The 22,390-nt window shown below is 38.1% G+C and overlaps 1 protein-coding gene across 3 annotated transcripts in view; it reads left to right on the top strand.

Moving 5' to 3' along the window:
* Positions 1 to 21,830, top strand: part of RPGRIP1L (RPGRIP1 like) — a 99,941-nt gene extending 78,111 nt beyond the window's left edge. For 2 of the 3 annotated variants that reach the window (XM_024233405.2, XM_054533922.2), the window contains exons 23-26: positions 2,765 to 2,948; positions 10,757 to 10,841; positions 16,269 to 16,402; positions 19,546 to 21,830. In XM_024233405.2, coding sequence (XP_024089173.2) covers positions 2,765 to 2,948; positions 10,757 to 10,841; positions 16,269 to 16,402; positions 19,546 to 19,658 — 516 coding nt within the window. In that variant the 3' untranslated portion in view covers positions 19,659 to 21,830. Of the gene's footprint in view, positions 1 to 2,764; positions 2,949 to 10,756; positions 10,842 to 16,268; positions 16,403 to 19,545 lie in introns of those variants that run through there. The other variant, XR_008514591.2, reaches the window with a different exon arrangement.
* The last annotated feature ends 560 nt before the right edge of the window (positions 21,831 to 22,390 follow it).

Raw genomic sequence — 22,390 nt, 5'->3', positions numbered from 1 at the left:
ATGGAAAGGCAAGGATGCTGCTATGTCTCCTGGCTGTAGGGGACTAGGTGGGTGGTGATGTCATCGGCTGAGATAGGAAATAACACAGTATGAATAGGATTGGGGAAGAGGAGAGGGAATGAGTTCATTTCTGACATGCTGAGATGAAGTTGTCTATTATGCATTTAATGTGCTTCTTAATCTTCAGATTTTTTTTTTTTTTGAGACGGAGTCTCGCACTGTCGCCCGGGCTGGGGTGCAGTGGCGCGACCTCGGCTCACTGCAACTTCCGCCTCCCGGGTTCCAGCGATTTTCCTGCCTCAGCCTCCCAAGTAGATGGGATTACAGGCGCCCGCCACCATGCCCAGCTAATTTTTTGTAATTTTAGCAGAGACGGGGTTTCACTATGTTGGCCATGCTGGTCTCAAACCCCTGACCTCATGATCCGCCCACCTCGGCCTCCCAAAGTGCTGGGATTACAGGCATGAGCCACTGCGCCAGGCCAATCTTCAGATCTTTATACAAAATCTAGTTGAATTTTTTTTTTTTTTTGAGACGGAGTCTTGCTCTGTCTGCCAGGCTGGAGTGCAGTAACGCAATAAAGTTCTTTTATTTTTTTGATAATACAGTGAGTTTTCTTTTTTGTTGTTTTGGTGTTTGGGGTTTTGTTATTTTGTTTTTGTGTTTTGGCTGGGATCCAAGTGAATAGTTTATCTAGGATTGTATTTTAAACTTTAAAGAGTTGCATGTAGTCTTATTTGACAGTCTAAATTGGCTCTTACAATAATGCAAGTTTTCATATGGGGATTGTATAGCTAATATATTATTAATAAAATAACCACTTAGATAAATTTGATTCCCCTGCTATTTACAAGTTCATTTACTTCTTCATTAGGTTCTGTGATAAACAATTTTAAATTCCTCTTTTCACAGAGTAGAAATAAGTATGTATAGCACTTTTTTTCTTTTTATAGCTATTTTCCTTTAATTCTTTTGTGCAGAAACATAAATGTTGTATAAGATGTTATTGCTATAATAATTCTAAGTTTGTCAAATTCCAACTTATGTAGAAGACTTAACTATACATTATGCTACACTTGGACCAGAATTATAAAATATATGTATTACAGTATTTTCACCACCACGATACATTTTAAGGAAAAAAAAATCATTTAAAATATTTTCTTTACCATGTAGTCTTCAGCGAGCAGAGAAGGGGTTTTCTGAAGTGAGATTAGACAATAGAGCCAACTTCATTTTTTATGCACGTGAACGGAGAGGGCTTGAGGTTATTAGTTGAAACCGAGTAACCTTTCCAGGCTTTCATCTCTTTCTTTTCAAATTTGAATATGAAAAGCATATTCAAGTCAAAGACCATCACTTTAATGACATTTGGCAGTCATTTGATTTATTAGGTTTTAGAAAAAATTTTCCTTTAAATATTTCATCATACTATGCTAATCCTAGTAATATTGCCAGCTGCAGCCTTGTACCTGTATTAGTGGAGACAGAATGGTGTGGAATTTTCTCTGTCATCCTAGTAAAATTTCCATGAATCTACTGAATAATAAAATAACCTTATTGAAATATTCAGATTTGGGTTTTTAGTTAAAGTGTCTTAGAATACATAATAAAAGAAAATGTCTTTTGAAAGAAGGGGGTAAAATTACTTCATCAAATATTGAGGGGTTTGACAGCAATGGAAATTGTTCTTTATGGGAATATTTTTACAATAGGATACTTATGCTTTTCAATTTGATTAATTATATTATATGCTTTGAAATATCTAAGTAACCACTATGGTGAATTTACACGCTGATTTAAATTTAACAATGAATTCCTAAAAGCTGGTCATATGAACAGGTCTTATTTTCAGGTTTTTCTAATTATTATTTGAAGTTATATAATTTATAGCATGTCTCTGAATTTAGTAAAATAGGATTTTGATACTAAAGGACAAACTTTAAATTGTAAAAAACAGATTTAACTGAGGAGTTATCTTGGTGTGATACAGTTTCTTATCCTAGTCTATTAATTATTTGAAATCATTACTCAGGAAACATTTGTAATTCCCGTGATAATGTCTATAACACCAAAATCTATTAAGCAAGGATTGAGGTGAAAATTAAACAAACACCATTTTAGTTGTTAATTTTGTAAAAATAAAATTAAAGATAAATTATGAGAAAATGTCGTTCAAATTAGACATAAAATTGTTTCTTTCGCTTGAAACTGTATTATTTATTGAACAAAATATATTATGACAGAATGAGAGAATGAACTGTAGTTTCTGCTCTAGTTAATATTGATTCATATAGCTACATATATTAGCATAATACCTATAAAGTGCTCAACAGGCTTTGATCTCCGAATAACTGAAACTTTCTCAGGTACTGTAGATTAAGTAAAGGCAGTGATAAACATGTACTTCATTACATAGTTTGAAACAAGGCCAACTTGTCATTCTGAAAGCAATCGGAGATGAAGATCTCATAATCTTCACTCCTGGTAGACTACTAGTGGGGTATTTATAGCCTCAAATGTAAATCAGGAGACTATTGCCATGACACTGTTAACTTCAAACCCTGGGGCATTAGAATCTCATTCTGTCTCTCTGTCATGAATAATCTATCATGTGTAACATACAGTAGTGTACATTGCATTCAAGAAAAGAAGCCCATTGGCCTTCGTGTTTTATTTAAAATTGATAGTGGAAAGTAATAGTGGATCTTTTTGTTCTATTATTTTATTTCTTTGTTGTTTTTTGTTTTTGCTCTTTAAACAGCCATCAGAAAAAATTCGGATTGAGATCATAGCTCTAAGCCTTAATGATTCTCAAGTAACCATGGATGACACTATCCAACGGCTGTTCGTTGAGTGCCGATTCTACAGTCTTCCTGCTGAAGAGACACCCGTGTCGCTTCCAAAACCCAAGAGTGGGCAGTGGGTCTACTATAACTATAGCAATGGTATGTATGATTCATTTGTAATATAGACTTTTATGTTTGTCTTTTTTATTTATGAAAGAAGCGGAAAGAACAGAGAGAAAGTTTATTTCTCTAATAGTCACATAAATTCATGGAAGTCTTGTCAGAATTGATTAATAAAAGTCAAATCAGTAGCATAAAGATTAAGAAAATAAAGTTGGGCCAGGCACAGTGGCTCACACCTGTAATCCTAGCACTTTGGGAGACCAAGACAGGTAGATCGCTTGAGCTCTGGAGTTCCAGACCAGCCTGGGCTACATGGCGAAACCTCGTCTCTACAAAAAAAAATACAAAAATTAGCCGGGCATGGTGTTGCGCCCCTGTAGTCCCAGCTACTCAGGAGGCTGAGGCAGGAGGATTGCTTGAGCCTGGGAGGGTGAGCCTGCAGTGAGCTATGATCTTGCCACCGCACTCTTGCTTGAGTGACAGAGTGAGACCCTGTCTCAAAAAAGAAAAGAAAGTTGAAGTAATACCAAAGCTAAGAGAAAACAGAACAATGTGAAAAAATATTTCTAAGATGGTCCTGCTATGTAATAGTTCAATAGAAAAATGTCAGCTAGGTCTATAATTAGGAATTTAATTTAAATATATGATATTTCAAAGAAATATCTTTCAAAGAAGTCATTTTTTAATCATATGATTTGAAGCTTTCAATGTCCTATTTATTGTCTGCCTTTCTGATCAATGTCATCACCTGGATGTTTTTACAATACGTGTATATATCTCTCTCAGTGTCTAGATGTTCAAGATTTTAATTGAGTGAAGCATTAAGTTCTTACTACACCTTTCATCATATAGCACACACATCCATTCATAGCAGCAGGCAGGTTTTCTGTCTTAGGGCTTGATCTAGCAGCCAGTTGACATGTAAGTTTACTGGACCAGCACAGACCCAATAGACATCCTATAAATTCTGAGATCAATCAACTTTATTGTGTGATTATTAGTATATAATTGGAGAGGAATAAAAAATAATATCAGGCTACGATGACCCTAAGCTAAAACAGCTTAGTATGTTCTGCTAGAGCTCTACATTAAAACAAACCATAAAAATGGAGTGTTGTGTTATTTTTAGCAAAATGGGCCATCTCGTGCTAGTTCATCACTACTATTTTTTTCCTCACTAATCTTAGAAATTGCATTTTAATCAACATGTATAACCATGCTGTTGTATCAGCAGGATTACAAATGCTCACAGTTAACCTTTTTTTTCCCCATCTGGCATTTTTAGAAATATGTTCATTACTCAAGACAGTAATCTTAAGTATCCAGAGATCTGGCCTAGTGGTCTAGTCCTCCCTTTATCCCCAATTTTTACTGTTATGTGAACTAAGGCAAGATGTTTAAATTTCGTGATTCCTTGTTTTCTTATTTGAAAAGTAAGGTGCTTTCTAAGATCTACTCCAGCTTAAATTCTACAATAACAGGTGTGTTAAGAAATCACATGTGAAATAAGTAGTGTGGACAGGACAAGAATCTGATTCCTCCTTCATTTCATGCACTTGATATAAAGAAAACATTTCCAAAAGTATTTTCTCAGGCTTCTCGGAAATCCTCAGTTGCAGAGTACCAGAAAAGAAAACCATATCAAAATATTATTAATAGTTGCATTCAACTAATTTTAAGAAAGATACCCCAAGAAAAATGACAAACTCTTTAGCTTTTGTATTATTCTTTGTAAAGGTCAGGAGTAGAATATTTGGTTGGACTGGCAACAACATTGTTTTTTAGAGATTAATTGTGTACTGAGAAACTTGGCCATGTCAAGGAGTAGATGTTTCCATTTGCTTGAAGAGCAATACAAATCTTTCTTTAGCTCAAACTGTGATATATGCTCAAATGGCCCAAATTTGTGCATTCTCACATGGTTAGCTCTAGGTCTTTTTGGGGTGTTTTGTTAGTTGTGCTTTTTTTTTTTTTTCTTTGTGAGGCAGGGTCTGGCGCTATTGCCCAGGCTGGAGTGCAGTGGCACGATCTTGGCTTACTGCAACCTCCACTTCCTGGGTTTAAGCGATCCTTTCACCTCAGCCCCCCAAGTAGCTGGGATTACAGGGACATGCAGCCACACCCAGCTACTTTTTGTATTTTTGGTAGAGATGAGATTTTGCCATGTTGCCGAGGCTGCTCTCAAACTCCTGACCTCAAGTGATCCACCTGCCTCAGCCTCCCAAAGTGCTGGTATTACAGGTGCGAGCCACCATGCCCAGCCTGGTTGTGCATTTTGGTTTGTTTTTTCCCTTTACTGCAGGGTATTTTATTGTCTAATTGGTATGTTAACAGTTACTTATGTTTTTAATGAATTAATCATTTGATAGCAGCAAGAAAACCAGTAATCTATTAGAAATGAATTCAGTAAGTGTTTACTATACCTTTTTTTAGGTTCTTTTCCTATCTAATGGAATTTGACTGTGTAGAATTTTCAAGATTAATTGAAAATAATTTTAAGGATATTTTTCTGGGAGGAGGGGAAAGGAATGTACTCCGTGCTTAGAAGCAAACTAATGCTGTTTTATATCTGTTATATCTGAAAAAATGAGCTCCTAGGTCATCAGCAAATTTGAGAAATAATTAATATTAACCTGGTTGAATGCTTCATTTTTCATTTAAGTATGACATAATGAAAATGTTTATTTTAAAATTATTATATTTGCATCTCCATTGCAGGGGGATCTCCTTGAGTCTTTGGTTAATAAGTAACTATCTCATGTATATTATTGTAATGATTTACCATTCACTTGTTACCTGATACAGAAGGTCAATATAATGTAGACTTACATCTTCCAAAGCTCATTAAATATTAATGGAAGTAATTTTATTTCCAAGCTGACTTTTTAATTCAAATGGATAATTTAGAGGACAATTAGTACATGCTGTCTCCTGTTTGAACACCATGCAGTAGAGAGGTTAGCTGAACCTAGCAACGATTTTACCCTGCATTGTGACTTGAATCTGTACAAAAGAGACTTGTATGCTCAGGCCCAAATTAGGTACATAAAATGAGAGATGCAGACTAGTGATCCCCTAGATTATTCATAATTGAATTCAGTCTTTATTAAGAGGTGTTAAAACCAGTATAACCTACACACAAAAAAATATATATCTCCTGGCTAGGCGTGGTGGCTCACACCGGTAATCCCAGCACTTTGGGAGGCCGAGGTGGGCAGATCACAAGTTTGAGACCAGCCTGACCAACATGGTGAAACCCCGTCTCTACTAAAAATACAAAAATTAGATGGGCATGGTGGCAGGCGCCTGTAATCCCAGCTACTCAGGAGTCTGAGGCAGGAGAATCGCTTGAACCCAGGAGGCGGAGGTTGCAGTGAGCCAAGATCGCGCCACTGCACTCCAGCCTGGGTGACAGAGCGAGACTCCGTCTCAAAAAAATATATATGTATATATATATACATTTTTTTTTTTTTAGGAATACCAACACTGAAAAACTAAAATTGAATTTACTTGCCAGACAAGTGGTAGCAAGAACAAAACATTTGTATTTTATTGGGCCTGAAAATTTTGCTCAGAGAATGCTGAGAACGCAAGAAAATAGTTTGGGAAAAAATAAGATTAATGGTAGGTCTGAAGAATGTTGTCTGGGCCAAATGAAGCCTACAGTGGAATTGACAGTGGAAAGACAAAGATTAATGAAATCATCCAGAGTTTTTATGAGACTTATACAGGTCTGGACCCTTAGCCTCTAGGGATGGAACAGTCTGTCTTTTGGAACAATTGAAGTTTAATTCAAAAAATGAAGATGATGTGAAACATCAGATTTTGTGACTAATAGGAGGAGAAATTTGGCAAAGATAAGGATGATACGGATGATTACTCTTTAATACAAACATTATCTGAGATTCAGGGTTATCGGCTCCTTGTAATTAAGCCATCTGCATTTCTTCTGCCGTATGACATTGATAACAGAATATAAGGATTTATCCAGCTTGCAGAAGTAAAGGATATGTTTTTAATGGTAGATGACTGAAGATCAACTAAAGTATTTGGACTACCAGTTTGTATCCTTTTTGAGACATATGCTTTCAGTAAGTTTATGTCAAAATCATACAAGTCCTAAACAAATGTGATTTCTGAGGAGAATGAAAGGTAAATACCTTAACTTTTGGAGAGTTCTGATACTTTTAATAATCACCAGAGTCACTTTTTATAGGATGTATTTCAAGTTTTTAAATTGTAAGTTTTTTTAACCATCTAGGGTTTTAGAATACCAAATGAACCATGGTTAGTCATAGGATATCATGACATAATCAGAGGCAGCCAAAGTGTTCCTGTTTCCCACGGTATTCAACCCAAAAGTGTTCACTAGCTCCTGATCCCATTTAAAAATTTGGCAAATGAATGTTGGGCCAAACAATGTTTCTCAATGTGTAGAACCCTCACCACCAGCAGCAACAGCAACTGGAAACGTGTTAGAATTACAAATTCTCAGGCCCTAACCCAGACCTACTGAACCAGAAACTCTGGGAATACAACTCAACAATCTGCATTTTAACAAGCCCTTTAAGGGGTTGTGATATACAATAAAGACTGAGAACCACTGGGCTAGATAAAGATGCCCAAACTAGGCATTGTTTGTGGAAGCAGGAGAGCCATAGTTCCAACTTGGTGCACTTTTGGAGAACTAAGCTTATTGGTAAGTAGCTGAAGTATTTTCAAAAAGAGTATTTTGAAAGTTTTCTGCCAAGAAATATGATTTGACACACCTAGACTAGGTATATCTAAGCAATTATTCCTTTATGAAACAAAAGAAAATGAGGTGACTTCCCTTGATATTGTTATGGAACATTCTCTTACCCTCTAGCCTTGTGTTAACAAGATGACTACAGCTTAAACAGGAAAACTTTGGCTTCATATGGAAGGAGGAGAGGTTATGTAACATGGAGGTTAAGAGAGCAGACTCTTGAGGCTAACATTGCTGGATTCAAATTCTGGCTCTGCCGCATTCTAACTAGGTGGTCTTGGGCAAACTCCTAACCTTCTCTGGATCTATTTAATCATCTGTAAAATGTGGGTCAGGTACTTAACCTGCATGATGACAGTAAAAGTATTGAGTATAGTACCTAGCACATAAATATTACCCAGTAAATAGTGCCAATCATTTTTGTCTTTATTAAGAGAATAGGAAATATAGCGTGTTGGCCAACTGGATAAAGCAGAAGCATAGGGAATCCCCAATGTCACCACTTTTTAAAACCAATTTCAATGGTAAGGATGTTTAAAAAAGAAAAGGAAAAGAAAAGATTAGGCCAGTCATGGTGGCTTACTCCTGTAATTCCAGCACTTTGGGAAGCCAAGACGGTAGGATCACTTGAGGCCAGGAGTTCAAGATCAGCCTGGGCAACATAGTGAGACTCCATCTCTACAAAAACTAAAAATTAGGTGGACATAGCGGTGCTCACCTGTAGTCCCAGCTACCAGGGGGAGGCTAAGGGCTAAGGTGGGAGGATCAGTTGAGCCCAGGAGTTCAAGGCTGCAGTGAGCTATGATCACACCACTGCACTCCAGCCTGGGTGACAGAACAAGACCCCCCATCTCTAAGAAAAAATAAAAAATAAAAGGTAAATTTAGAATGACCCATATGGTCTAGCAATTTCACTTCTGGGTATATACCAAAAAGAATTGAAATCAAGAGCTCAGATATTTGTATGCCCATGTTTAGAGCAGCATTATCTGTAATAGTCAAAGGTGGAAACAATCCAAATGTCTATCACAGGATAAGTGGATAAACAAAATGTAGTATATACATATGATGAAATATTATACAGCCTTAAGAGGGAATGAAATTTGACATATGCTACAAGATGTATGAACCTTGAGAACACCAATGCTAAGTGAAATAAACGACACAAAAGGACAAATACTGTATGATTCCACTTACATGACATACTTCGGGGAGTCAGATTCATACAGACAAAAATTGGAATGGTGGTTACCAGGGGCTGGGAGGAGGGAAGAATGGAAAGTTATTGATTAATGAGTATAGAGTTTCAGTTTGGGAAGAAGAAGAAGTTCTGGAAATGGATAGTGGTGATGGTTGTACCACAATATGTAGGTATTTAATGCCACTAAACTGAATACTTAAATGTTAATTGTTAATTTAAGATGGTAAATTTTATGTTATGTATATTTTACCACAATAAAAAAATGATTTAAGCCATTGAAATTTATCAAATCTGGTCTAGGTTTAATTGGAAGACCCTTTATTTGGATGCTGGCATTTGAAATTCAGTCTTTTTTTTTTTTGACCACTGAGATTACCCTTGTCTTCAAACTATGGAAGCCAGTATGACATAAAAGCTTTACAACTTTGAAGTCAAAAACAATATGGTGTGCCACATCTTGAATTGGTAATTAACAGCAAAAAAAAAAAAAATCCCATTTGGAAAAAAAGTTCCCCTTTAGCGTTGTGTACTGGCAACCTCTAAAAAACGAAGTACTATCTTCCAGTGATCTGTTAGCATGACTTTTTGGCATTGATAAATAAAAAAAAATACTCTGAACCTTTGAATCTGTATTGATTTCTATAAACTTCAGTAACCTATATAACTAGCCACATTTACTAATATGATATCATGCAAAGAGCAGTAAGCTAGGAGCTGGTGTTTGACTTTGGCTATCCAGAGTTGATTATTAACTTGGTTATTATGTCTTGGATGATTCTTCTCTGAAACCACTAACCCACCCCATACCCGTACCTTTATGTCTCTCCAACCTTGTGCCTACTTAGTGCCTTTGGCCCTCAGACTGAGCCAAACAAATGCATTGATAGCACCATAATTTGGAATTGAACTAAAATTGTTCAGGGAAACATTTTCAACATAAAAGATGTGTGTTCCTGGCAGAGCCTAAGGAGAACTGGCTTTAGAATTATCATGATATCTTTCACCCATTGTGTGCTTTTGACCAGGAATAATCTCTAAGTTGAGATCTGGTCACAGGGGAGCCTTTACATCCAAAATGGCATATGAAAAAGAAATGTCTTCAGAAGCTGATGCATGGCTGAAAGTCTGCCGAACTGAGAACAAATAATCAGGATGAAAATTATAGTGTTCGCACATTGAAATGCCATTTTCCCAAAGTGCAGATGCTTACTTACAATGTCAAGTGTTCACCATCTTCTTTCTGTTGAGACTTGAGGTCAGTTATCTAATCTCATGCTTCAGCCCAGTGAAGTCTGGCCACATTCCTCGATGCCAGCATGTGCTTTTAAAACCAAAAACCTCACACCCTAAAAAGCCTTTCTCTCCCTGCATGTTTCTCTCCCATACCCCTCCCCAGCAGGCGTCAGCCTGTGGATTTCCTCAACCCAATACACTAGACGCCTCTTTTATTGCATGTTGTGGCAGGAGAGGAGGATTAAATTACTGAGGCTGTCAGGAAGGACAAGCAGTCTGCCATACATTATCATTATCACTTGCTTCTTGGGTGAAAGAAAATGCAGTAAATCCCTCAAATACAAAGCAATAAAGACCGTTGACTTTTACTGTCATGACTGCCAGTGCCATTAATAGACAGTGACAGTGATGTGGCACTCTTAGATGTTGCTTGTATCTTTTCTGACAGTGTGCACATAAACCTGCCAGTGACATGACATTAGATCACATGACTACTCAGATTTGATTCTGGTTTCTGGAGCTGTTTTCATTTCCCAGGCATGCAAGTGAGGTGGCATGACTTGTGTCTTTAAAAACAGGTATTTTAAAAAATACAGAATGGTACTAATGTAGCCTATTCCTGAGTGACTTCCTTCTTGGAATTTTTCTTTTGTTTTGGTATAGTGATCTACGTGGATAAAGAAAACAACCAAGCAAAGAGAGACATCTTAAAAGCTATACTACAAAAACAAGAGATGCCTAATAGAAGGTATGTTTTGGCAGTCCAAATAATCTAATGGTTTACATAAAGTAGATCTCTGTAGCAGGACGTGGTTAAAATAAAAGGCACAAGATGAGGAAGCCGAACATCGGGGTTCTCTGACTCACTCTGTATCCTCGAATGCGTACGGAATCTCTGTAGATCGCCTTCCTCCTAGAAATTTAATGGCCCTTCCTACTATACAAAGTAGTTGTAACGATCCTATAGGACTTGGAACACCAAAGACTGGACAACATGTATAAAGTATCCTATTGCCACTCCTGTAGTTGTAAAGACTGTAACAGGTTGAAAGGTGGGTACACTCTGGAGTCACATGCCTTGGGTATAAATTCTTGTCTTATTGCTTACTAGCTGACTGACCTCAGACAAGTTACCTAACCTTCTTGCACCTCTCCTCCTTCAACTTTAAAATGGAGATGATAACACCATAGAGGGTTGGTGTGAGGATTAAATGAGATAATATATGTAACACAGATAGTATAGTACCTGACACATAGCACACAGTGAGTGTTAATTGCAATCATTGTAAGTAGTGACATTAATATTATTGTTTGTAATGGCTCATCAGCCTTTCAGACTAATTTGTATCTTACTATCACTGTTTAATAAGCCATCATTTCATTATTATTTTTTGAAGGCATTTTTTTTCTAATTTTAATAGGATACCTTGCACTTCTGCTTCAGTAGAGAAAATACATGTATATAATTTTCAGAAGAAAGAAAAGAAGACTGATCTTAAAAAGTTAGTGCTTCTGTGTGAGCTTCTGCCGCAGAGTTTGAGGAGTTACCTCTGTGCTGCTTGTTAACCGTGAACTTATTTCTTCAGTGCCCCTTGCTGGCCGTCCTTCCTCGGCCTGAGTACACCTTTTCTGTCTCCATTGCCCACTTCTCCTTGCCTTATGACCTACTGAGGACACAGCCTCTCACTGCCTCAAAAACAGTGCTGACTCTGCCACCTTAGGAGACTCAAGTTCTTTCCTTTCCAGAGGGCCATAAAGTGAATGTTAAAGACATATTTTTCAAAAGAGCTTCCAAACTAGCATTTTATCTTCTGTTTGAAGAAGAGAGACTGGAATGCTTAGCTCTCGGGATCTGATAATATAGCTTTATCACTATTCTTTCACTAGCTTCTGAAATACATCATTTCTTTGGATCTCAGTTTTTATTTCTGGAGGAATGGTAAAATCCTGTTAAGTCTGAGGCTCTACTTTTCCCAGGGTGGTAATCACTCAGGTTTGACTTGCTTCAGCTTCTTTCAGGGCCCCCTTCAAAACCACCAGTCCCCCAGGGTTATCCCAGGTCATGAGTGACGAGGGAATAAACAGCACTGGCCATGGCATCTGCTTTCCTACAGTCAGCAAGCTGCGCCATGGCTGTCTAGGATGGAGCTCAGTTCCCATGGACAATTCCTGGGCTGCAATTCAGTAGCCTATTCAGTCTTATTTGTCTGCCTCTGTGTTCGCTTTGTTTCTGAAATATGAGATCATATTATAACATATTGGGAGACAACATTTTTTTACCCCAAAAGTGTTTATTTAAAAAATTTAAAAGCAAGTTCTGCTTTTGTGTTAGACCTGCCTTTCCTCAGAGGACCCACTTATTTGTACCAGAATAGATTAAGAAATTTAAAGGCCAGGTATGGTGGCTCATACCTGTAATCCCAGCCCTTTGGGAGGCCAAGGCAAAAGGATCCCTGGCGCCCAGAAGTTAGAGACTGGCCTGAGCAACATAGTGAGACTCCCCATCTCTACTAAAAATTAAAAAAGAAAAAATTAGCCAGGCATGGTGGCATGCACCGGTAGTCCCAGCTACTGTGAAGGTTGAGGAGGAAGGACCGCTTGAGCCCGGGAGTTCGAGCTTGCAGTGAGCAATGGTTGTGCCGCTGTACTCCAACCTGGGTGACAGAGCAAGACCCTGTCTCAAAAAAAGAGAAAAGTCCACAGTAACTATAATGACTCCCACTCCCCCATGGTGGTTTTCTGCAAACACCCCCAAAGAAGGAAATGTTCATGTCATTTTTGAGAAAGATGGAGAGGTATTGCAGGTGCCAAGTGACTGGCTCGGGGCTTCCAACCATGGATGAGTGTTTGAGTGCTGGCCGTGCACTCCTTGAACCACCACGGGAGAGGACGGCCCCACTGACTGTTCTCCCTCAACAGTATCATTCTCCTAAGGGAAAGAGGCGTTTACATGTATGTTTTTCCACAGCCAAAAGCCAATTGTTATTCCAGCAAACGTTCTCACCTTTTTTAAATACTCAGAGGTCACATTATTTAAAGTAGCTCCTAGTTTATGAGAATCTATTTTCTCAGACAGCAACCCTGTTGAATATTGGTGATAACCTACAAAGCGACAGTTAGAGGAGTTTGATGTATCTTCCCCGACATGTCTAAAGTTATAGACATTGTATAATAAATTATATATAGTACCTTTGCATGCCACCCCATGCTGTATTTGCGAATATAAACGTGTCACTTTAAAAGGGAGGTAACATATTGAAATGTGCCATCAAACAGTATTTATTTGAAGTCATAGTTTAACACTGACTTAAGGTCCTTTTTTGGATTCAGTTTTTTCTTGTTAACAGTGTTCTGTTGAACAGATCCACCCCTGAGGAAGACAAACTATGATAATAGACAGATAAGCGAATTACATCTACAATAAGACTAAGAGAAAATCAAACAAGTTAAATGCCAAAATAGAAAGTAACAGTGAAAGCTGAATCAAATTCAGTGAATCCTCAGCAGTGAATCTGAGGAAGTGACACGTAAGCTGGTTCATGAAGGATGAGAGGACTCAGTCAAGTCACAAAAAGCTCAGAGAAGATCATTTCGGGCAAAGGGAACTCCAGGCATGAAGGAGTATAGAGAGATGTGTTCCAGGACCAGGCAGAGGTGGTTAGCAAGGCTGGTTTCACTGAGAAGTAGAGAGTGGCAGGAGAAAGAGGTGGGAAGAGGAGGCAGGAGTAGCTCAGGTAGCACTTCCTGTTCTTCCTTCCACCTGAGTGCTTGACATCTGCCCCCTGTGTCAATCCAGGTCCTCAGACTAGACTGTAAGTGTTCTTCCAGACATGGGACAAAGTTGGCCTTTTTGTTTTGGCATTGTTGAAAGTAAGGTAAAAGATTTGTGTGTGTGTGTTTTCGTTATTTTTTTAAAATTACTTTTAATTCTTAAATGATTTTAGTGTACTTTCCCTCCCTTTTCAGCTTAACTTTCTGGTTTCTTAATTTTGTTTTTGACATCTCATTTTTCTCTATATAGAATTTAAAGCCAGAAATATTGCATTTTTAAATTTCTAGTTCTTTCTCTGGCATTTAGAAGGCTTTCTTTTGCCACAGAATTCTCATATATTCAGTGGAGGTAATTGTCTGCATTTGTAAAGTGATACAGACATGATCCTTAGATATGAGACACTGTATGAAGATAACACTTAACGTTATTATTACAGTCTGCATAGCCTCAGTCTTTTCTGTAAGTCTTGTGTTATAATATGTGCATTATATATTACTTTTAATTCCTCCTCTTCCAAGCAGTTTTAATTCTTCCTCTTTTCCTAATTCATTTTAGGAAAACTTCTTTCACAATCATTCATCTTACTTAATTGAATGATATAGTCAATGTATAATTTGGGAATCTAACTAAATTTTCAATTGAAACAAGCTTTTCGGATGCCAAGTTTTTCTCTCCCCTTAGAAATGTAGAAGCATAAGCAGCTCTATCTATATTAAAAATACTACTAAAAAAAGGGCAAACATTTACTCAGTGCTTACTGTGTTCCAGGCAACTGTTCACTTGTATCATCTCATTTGATCCTCACAAGAGCCCTGTTAAGATAAGTATAATTATCCCCATTCCACTGGTAAGGAAACTGAGATGAGAGAGGTTAAGTAATTCGTCTAAGGTCACACAGCTAAGCAGTAGGAAAGCAGGAATTTGAGCCCAGAATGGATGCCCTTAACCACTCCATCTTAATCCCTCCATCTTATACATGTTATAAAAATTCCTTCATACCACCTTGAAGGCCAAGATCTGTACTCTTTATCATTATTTTGTGAGTAGGCATTAACTTTGATTTTGACCTAAAGGATTTCTATTTTCTAATAAAAACTTATTGCAGGCCGGGCGCGGTGACTCACGCCTGTAATCCCATTACTTTGGGAGGCCGAGGTGGGCAGATCACCTGAAATCAGGAGTTGGAGACCAGCCTGGCCAACATAGTGAAACCTCATCTCTACTAAAAATACAAAAATTAGCCAGATATGGTGGCAGGCACCTGTAATCCCAGCTACTTGGGAGGCTGAGGCAGAAGAATTGCTTGAACCCAGGAGGTGGAGGTTGCAGTGAGCCAAGATTGCACCACTTCACTCCAGGCTGGGTGACAGAGCAAGACTCCATCTCAAAAAAAAACACAACAAACAAAAAAATTCTTATTGCTAGCTAAAAACAGAGACTTAGTAAAGGAATTCAATGTAGAATACTTACTTTCAGCAAGTTGGTTAAATGTATTGTCATGTTTACCTATAAGCATTTGGAAAGGATTTTATTTATGTTTTTCAAGGCATGATTTCTGAGAGATGTAGATTTTTATGTTTCTTGTTTTGTTTCTGATTTGGGATGGATGCATTTTGAAAAGTTGAAAATGGTAAAGTTTACAAGCATCTATGGTTTAAGCTATGCTGCCAAGACATATCAAAAGAGTACTTAACTGTAAATTCCTGTCATTTGGTCAATCCAAGTGCATTTGGCCTCTGCACAAGCCACTAACTCAAATCAGTTCCATCAGAACCCTACAATTATATGTCTTAAAGTAAAATAAAACTTGGATGCTATGATTGTAAGTTAAAGATTGCTCAAGTAATACAAACATTTGATATAGCTGTTGGGCAGAGTTACAACATTTATCTAACATGATTCAAAATGTTACCCTGGGAGCATGATCTCTGCATTTTGTAGAACACATACAGTTTTGTTAAATTCCTTAGTAGCAGCTCCAGAGTTGTGTGTTTCTATAGGAAATGTTGTGTTTCTATGGAAAATGCTGACCATTTAACCTCCATGGTCTTTATTCACTTCATCCTTTTAGCCTTAAAAGAGAGGTGTCAAAATATAATCAGATAGTATATAATAGAGTGAACATCTGGTCCTTCTCTTTGCCTAGTAATTTTCTCAGATTATAGAGATAAATGTTAATCAGTGCTTAGAAAGTGGATTAGTGTTCATTTGAAGGTTGGGTGTTTTATAACAATTCTAATAGTTCATATAATAACTTATCTAACCTAGTGTACCTTTCTTTTTATTGGGATAATTGGAAACTTTAATATCTTATACCTAGTGATAACACCCCCTTTGGGAGCTTTGTCTCGTGGTGATTTCTTCTCACTTGGCGGTGACTTTCTCTGATCTCTGCCTTACCAGCATTCGCTTCACCGTGGTCAGTGATCCTCCAGAAGACGAGCAGGACCTGGAGTGTGAGGACATTGGCGTGGCTCACGTTGACCTCGCCGACATGTTTCAGGAAGGGAGGGACCTCATTGAGCAAAATATCGATGGTATGGGTGAAAGTGTTGCTCAGTTTGTGCAACCAACAATTGCTGAACTCCAAACTCTTTATTAAAACCTTTTTGCTGGCTCCAAGGGTGCTGAGTCACATGTTACTTGAATCCTTTACAACTCAAGTTGACGCCTTGGTGAAGCTGAAGCGTCTTCCTATATCCTTTTCCTGTCCTCCCCACTGCTTTCCTTTGAATCAACAGAAATTGTAAAATAATTAATTTAGCTTCACAAGGAATTATTCATTTTTTAGTATTGAGTGAAGGTGTGAAAAAAAGTTGGCCATTGGATTTTTTTTTTCTGAGACAGAGTTTTGCTCTGTCACCCAAGTTGGAGTGCAATCTTGGCTCACTGCAGCCTCGACTTCCTAGGCTCAAGCAATTCTCCCACCTCAGCCTCCCAGGTACCTGGGACTACAGGCGTGCATCACCACGCCCGGCTAATTTTGTTGGTATTTTTTATAGAGACAGGGTTTCATCATGTTGCCCAGGCTGGTCTCGAACTCCTGGGCTCAAGTGATCTGCCTACCTAGGCCTCCCAAAATGCCAGGACTACAGGCGTGAGCCACCACGCCTGGCCACATGTTTTTCTAAGGTTGTTTATGGAAGCCACATTTCAGCTAAGACTTAACCTTAAGGATGTTATTCTGTTAATGTTTATGGAAACCTTATTTCTATTAAGGTACTTAACCTTAAGCATGTTATTCTGAGTGATCCTGATAATGTCTTTCTCAAGGCTTCTCTTTAATTCAGTGTTGCAGTGTTGCAATGTAGTGATACAGTCAAAGCAAGGAAGTAGTTTTGATCCTTTATTTCCCACCAGGATTTTGTGAGGAGTAATGACATTTGATCTGTTCCTGACAAATGTGCTGTCCTGGATTTTTAACTCGCTAGTTGTGATTCCCAACAATGCCTAATTTCTACTCTCTATTCTTCTGTATTTAGAACATGCTAAATTGTTTTATTAATCAGACTTTTCAAAATCATAATCAGGGATGGCCTAGGCTTTATGTAGTAAATAGAGAAATAAGGCTGATTCCTAGTCCCATTTGTTCAGTTAGCAGAGCCATCTTTGGAAAAATGTGCATGACTTGTTTACATATTCACTTGTGCATTCAACAAACACTGAAGTGAGCACCTCTTATGTGCCAGGCATTCTGCTTACGCTGTAGTTCAGCCCTGGTTCATTGTCAAGCTGCTTGTCCTAGGTTTGTGTCAAGTGCTGAAAAGTCAGGCTCAAGCCAAATAATTAACCAAATTAGACCAAATAACCAAATTAGAAACTTCTTCTGGGAAATCTTTATAAACTATACATTTCTAACCACGTGGCAGTTGGTCACAACTTTGGCACAGAGAAAAAGATGAGAGGATTGAAATATTAATCTGAACCCTTTTAAAGACTACCAGGACCAAGAAAGTCTGACAAAAATACCAAAATTATCTCTGCTTTATATTCTTCGTATTTTTTCCAGATGGTTGTTTAGCAACCCATCTTCTTCTGAGAGACCACATATGACCCACTGATCTGACATAGTCAGCTATTGTGGCCATGTTTTGGGAAAGAGCCAAAAGATTAGGCATAAGTGAGGTTGGGATTTTAATGCTTTGTTCTGTGGCAAGCATAGAAGTAAGAAGTCCCAAAGCAGAGACGACAGCTCCAGGGAATGAGCTGGGGACGACTCATGCCACTTTGACTTCCCCAATGCTCAGTTTCTGCACCTAACTCTTTGTGTATCAAGTTTTAAGGCTTTCTAACAAATTTTCTTGTAATTAAACACACACACACACACACACACACACACATATTAAAGTTCAAGGAAAACCATAAGGAATTATAAACTGGAAACTAAGCCAGGTGTGGTGGCTCACACCTGTAATCCCAGCACTTTGGGAGACCAAGGCAGGTGGATTGCTTGAGCTCAGGACTTTTAAGACCAACCTGGGCAACATGGTGAAACCCCATCTCTACAAAAAAATATAAAAGTTAGCTGGGCATGATAGTGCCCAACTGTAGTCCCAGCTACTCAGGAGGCTAAGATGGGTGGTTGGCTTGACCCTTGGAGGCAGAGGTTTCAGTGAGCCAAGACTGCACCACTGCACTCCAGCCTGGGTGACAGAGCCAGACACTGTCTAAAAGAAAAAGCAGAAACTATATGAAGACTCATAAGTGATAAGTGCTATCAGACTTACAAAAATCCAGGTTTCTGGCCTTGAGTCACTAGCCATTATCATTGTCCACAGAGGGATGGAGTCTCAGATATTGAATCGGCATCCCATTTGGCTTCCACCACTGAGCTCAGAGAATGCCCATGGCTCCAGTCAAATAGTCTACCTTCGGGGCTGGGTGCAGTGGCTCAGGCCTCTAATCCTAATACTTGGGGAGGCCACAGTGGGGGAATCACTTGAGCCCAAGAGTCTACCTTTGGGACACCACTGAAAGTAGTGGCCCCTCTTCCAAGAAAATCCCACATATACTCAAACCCACAGACCTTAAGATTCTTGGGTCTGCCATTTTAATCTTTTCTAATTTCACATAAAATCTATTTTAAATGGAATGTTTTCCTCAGAAAGATAAATAACTAATTCAAGCTATGATCCTGTAACATCTGTACAGTGGTTTGCCATTCCGAAACACTGTATAGATTATCATAAATTCCCTTTAGACTTACTCCTTACTAGCTTAAAAATTCTTTTTTTTTTTTTTTTTTTTTTTTTGAGAAGGAGTCTCGCTCTTGACTCTCAGGCTGGCGTGCAGTGGCATGATCTCAACCTTGGGTGATCTCCTCACCTCGGCCTCCCAAAGTGCTGAGATTACAGGCATGAGCCACCATGCCCGTCCACTAGCTTAAATATTCTGATTGTGTGTGAGGGTCATTATCCTAGAGGCTTTCACTAGGTAAACTTCAGGATTAGCTCATTAGTTTTAGCTCCACAAGCAATATGTACAGGTCCATGCAGTACATCTCAAATGCACATCTCCATGCACACGTGACAAGGTTTATTCTTTAGATACCAAGATGCCAGTGAACTTTGGACTTCTGTAGAACTATTTTCATCTTTTCAACTACTGTTTCTGTCTGCGAGCCTTTCCAAAGAAAAATCTGTTGAATGATATTAACACGTTCCTGCTCTTTTCTCCCTAGTTTTTGATGCACGAGCAGATGGTGAAGGTATTGGCAAGCTCAGGGTAACAGTCGAAGCTCTCCATGCCCTCCAGTCTGTCTACAAGCAATACAGAGATGACTTGGAGGCTTGAAAGCAAATGCTCCAGAGGCATCTCCTACTTCTGAGTAAATGCTCACATGAAAGCTCCTACATGAGATTTTTGTAATTACTCTGGTGTATATAATCTATAATTCATGGGAAGCTGGGAGCGGGGAGACCTGGGTTTGAAGTGTTGAAGTTTTGTATACTTTTTCATTTATTTATTTCTCTATTCCCTCCTTCTCATAACTGCCACCTCTCAGGACTTAAGTTCTCCGTAATGGGCAGTACCTTCTCAATAATTTATACCTACATGATAGCGTGAGAAAGTCTGTTTGCATTTTCAACATTTTCTTAGGAAGAACTGAAACACAGTTCCCATTTTTATTTTTAATAAGTAAAAGCATAAATCTTAGAAAACCTATGAAAAAAAATACTTTTATGTTATCCCTAATCGTCCCACTAAATGGAATGCCTATGATTAGCCTCATTAAGAGTTTTATACTGTGAAGATTTTATTAGAAGCAATATATGAAAATTACTTGGATTAATGTGTTAATCTTCCTCTTTAAAATGCTAATATCCATTTTATGCACATTAAACCTCAGTATGCATTTTCTTTGATGCATGCAGTTTCTATCAATTAAATATAAAGAATGAAACTTAGCACCAACTTATTCAATGACTACAAGTTTTTTGTCTTTCTTAAAAGTTCGTTCTATTTGTATTATTTTCATACATTTGTAATGGTGATATGGGATCCAGGGATGTATATATAAAAAGGAGATAGGTATATAGACAGATGTGAAATTTACACGTTGAAAACTTGGCATATGACATAGAAAGAAATTGTGAAAAGTATAACTCAAATTCTGATATGCTTAGTTAGACGTGAAAGGAGTATCTTTTTATCATTTTTTAAATTTACATCAAGCCAGTACAGTGCCGAGGTGTATCTGGGTAACCAGATCCTCGAAAAGCAGCTCTGAAAGTTAATTTTCTAGCTTTTACCCAATCTCACTGAAGGATTTAATTGATATTTTTAATGGAGCTGTGAATCAATGCTGCAAAGGAATTGTCTCTAGAGGTCTAGGATATAATGCATTTCATTTTTTAATTTACTTTTTTATTTGTCATTTTCTTCAAAGGATTTTTATAGGCTGTGGGTTTTCACTGTTTGCAAACAGGCTATGTTCCTTCTTAAGCATATGTAAAGTATTCAGGGAGATAAGTAATTTATTAAAATCTACCTAATTTGCCGTGATATATTAAATCTCTGCTTCAGTGATCACAGACCATTTCATTTAGAGAATTAGGCATTCCCTCTTTGTGTGATTAAAGCTCTGGAAAATGAGTTCTTTGCTCCTATTTGTGAACATTCAAAGCCTGCTAATGGCAAGAAGATGGAATAGATTATGAGACAATTCATTACAGTTCAATAGAAAAAAAAAGCAGCTATAATGCAAAAATGCAAGTATGAATATCTGCATATAGTTTGAACCATCTGTGCTCTAATGGCTTCAATAATGACTCTCGTCTTTAGAAGGCTTTGAAATGACATCCGTACAATATTAATTTGTTGATGTACATTGTGGGACCAGTAGAGTATGATCTGACCACAGAAATCTATAAATTCTGTCTATACCGCTGGGCCTCCCTGTCCTGGGGCCTGCCATCTCCGAGAAGAATCTTGCTCTCATCCAGCTCTGCAAATCTTCATAACAACTCATTCCTCTGGAACCTTCTAGAGACCACAAACATCTGCAGACTAAACCTCTCCAATCCTAGTAAACAACCACATGTTTGTTGTCACTTCGGCTGGCTCTGAGCTCATTTTTTTGGCCCCTCTTTCTAGCTTTCTTTGGCTTTATGCAGTTACAGTGTCATTAAGGCCCATAATATTCCCTGCAGTAATTTAAAACAGCCAGATTATACCCTGGGATTAACTGAGTGGTTTTTGAGACATTTATTGTGGTATTCTCCCAGGAGGTTTGTATTATTGTTGTAAAATGTTACATCCCAAACTAAATAACCCTTCTGCAGGGAGAAGAACCAGATTGCACTGACTTCTTAGGATCATTAAGTGGAAAGGAAAAGTTTTTCTTAGAAAACTTCTGGGACCCAGTCACCTGTACGGAATGTGTATCTCAGACAAGATGAGAGAAACAGCCATGTTTCTGTCACATTGTTTACTGTCATATTAAAGATTTCTGGTTTTAAAATATTCAGTTTCAAACTATTGCGAATTTTCACAACACTCATTTTCATAGCTAATTGCTGCTGACACATTTTGAAGTGGCGAGGTAGTATTGAATGCTGTCATGTGGATACTTCAGTTGGGTTTCATAATCTGTTTGAGAATTTTGTTTGTTTTATCTTGTGGTAACTAGAGGCCATTGAAAAGCTTACCACCTTTCAGGTTAAAGAGCAGTGGATTTCTCTTGGTGAGCCAAACTAGATCCATTGAAGAGGGCTTGGCATCAGGGGCCACCAGCAGTGGCCTTGCCACACAGATACCAGCTTAAGGTGTTGCTGGTGTGAACATACACTTCTTGGTGTAACTGGACCAATGCACTCAGCACTTTTTTGGGCTGTAATGCTTTTAGTTTGGAAATATAAATAAAGATGTGATGTGGTATGTGGGAGAGTGTATTTTACATGTATTTTTGCCTACTGTAGTAGAAATGTCAAATTCCCAGCCACTGTCATGAAAAGCAGTTGACAAAAATAAGTTTTATGGTTTACAGTGTGGTTTACGTAAAGAACATTTCTCTTCACTCTCAG

This window comes from Pongo abelii, chromosome 18 (assembly GCF_028885655.2).
Source record: "Pongo abelii isolate AG06213 chromosome 18, NHGRI_mPonAbe1-v2.0_pri, whole genome shotgun sequence".
In the NCBI taxonomy this organism is placed as follows: Eukaryota; Metazoa; Chordata; class Mammalia; order Primates; family Hominidae; genus Pongo; species Pongo abelii.
Note: the sequence above shows the minus strand (reverse complement) of the source record. Positions and strands in the feature narration are given on the sequence as shown.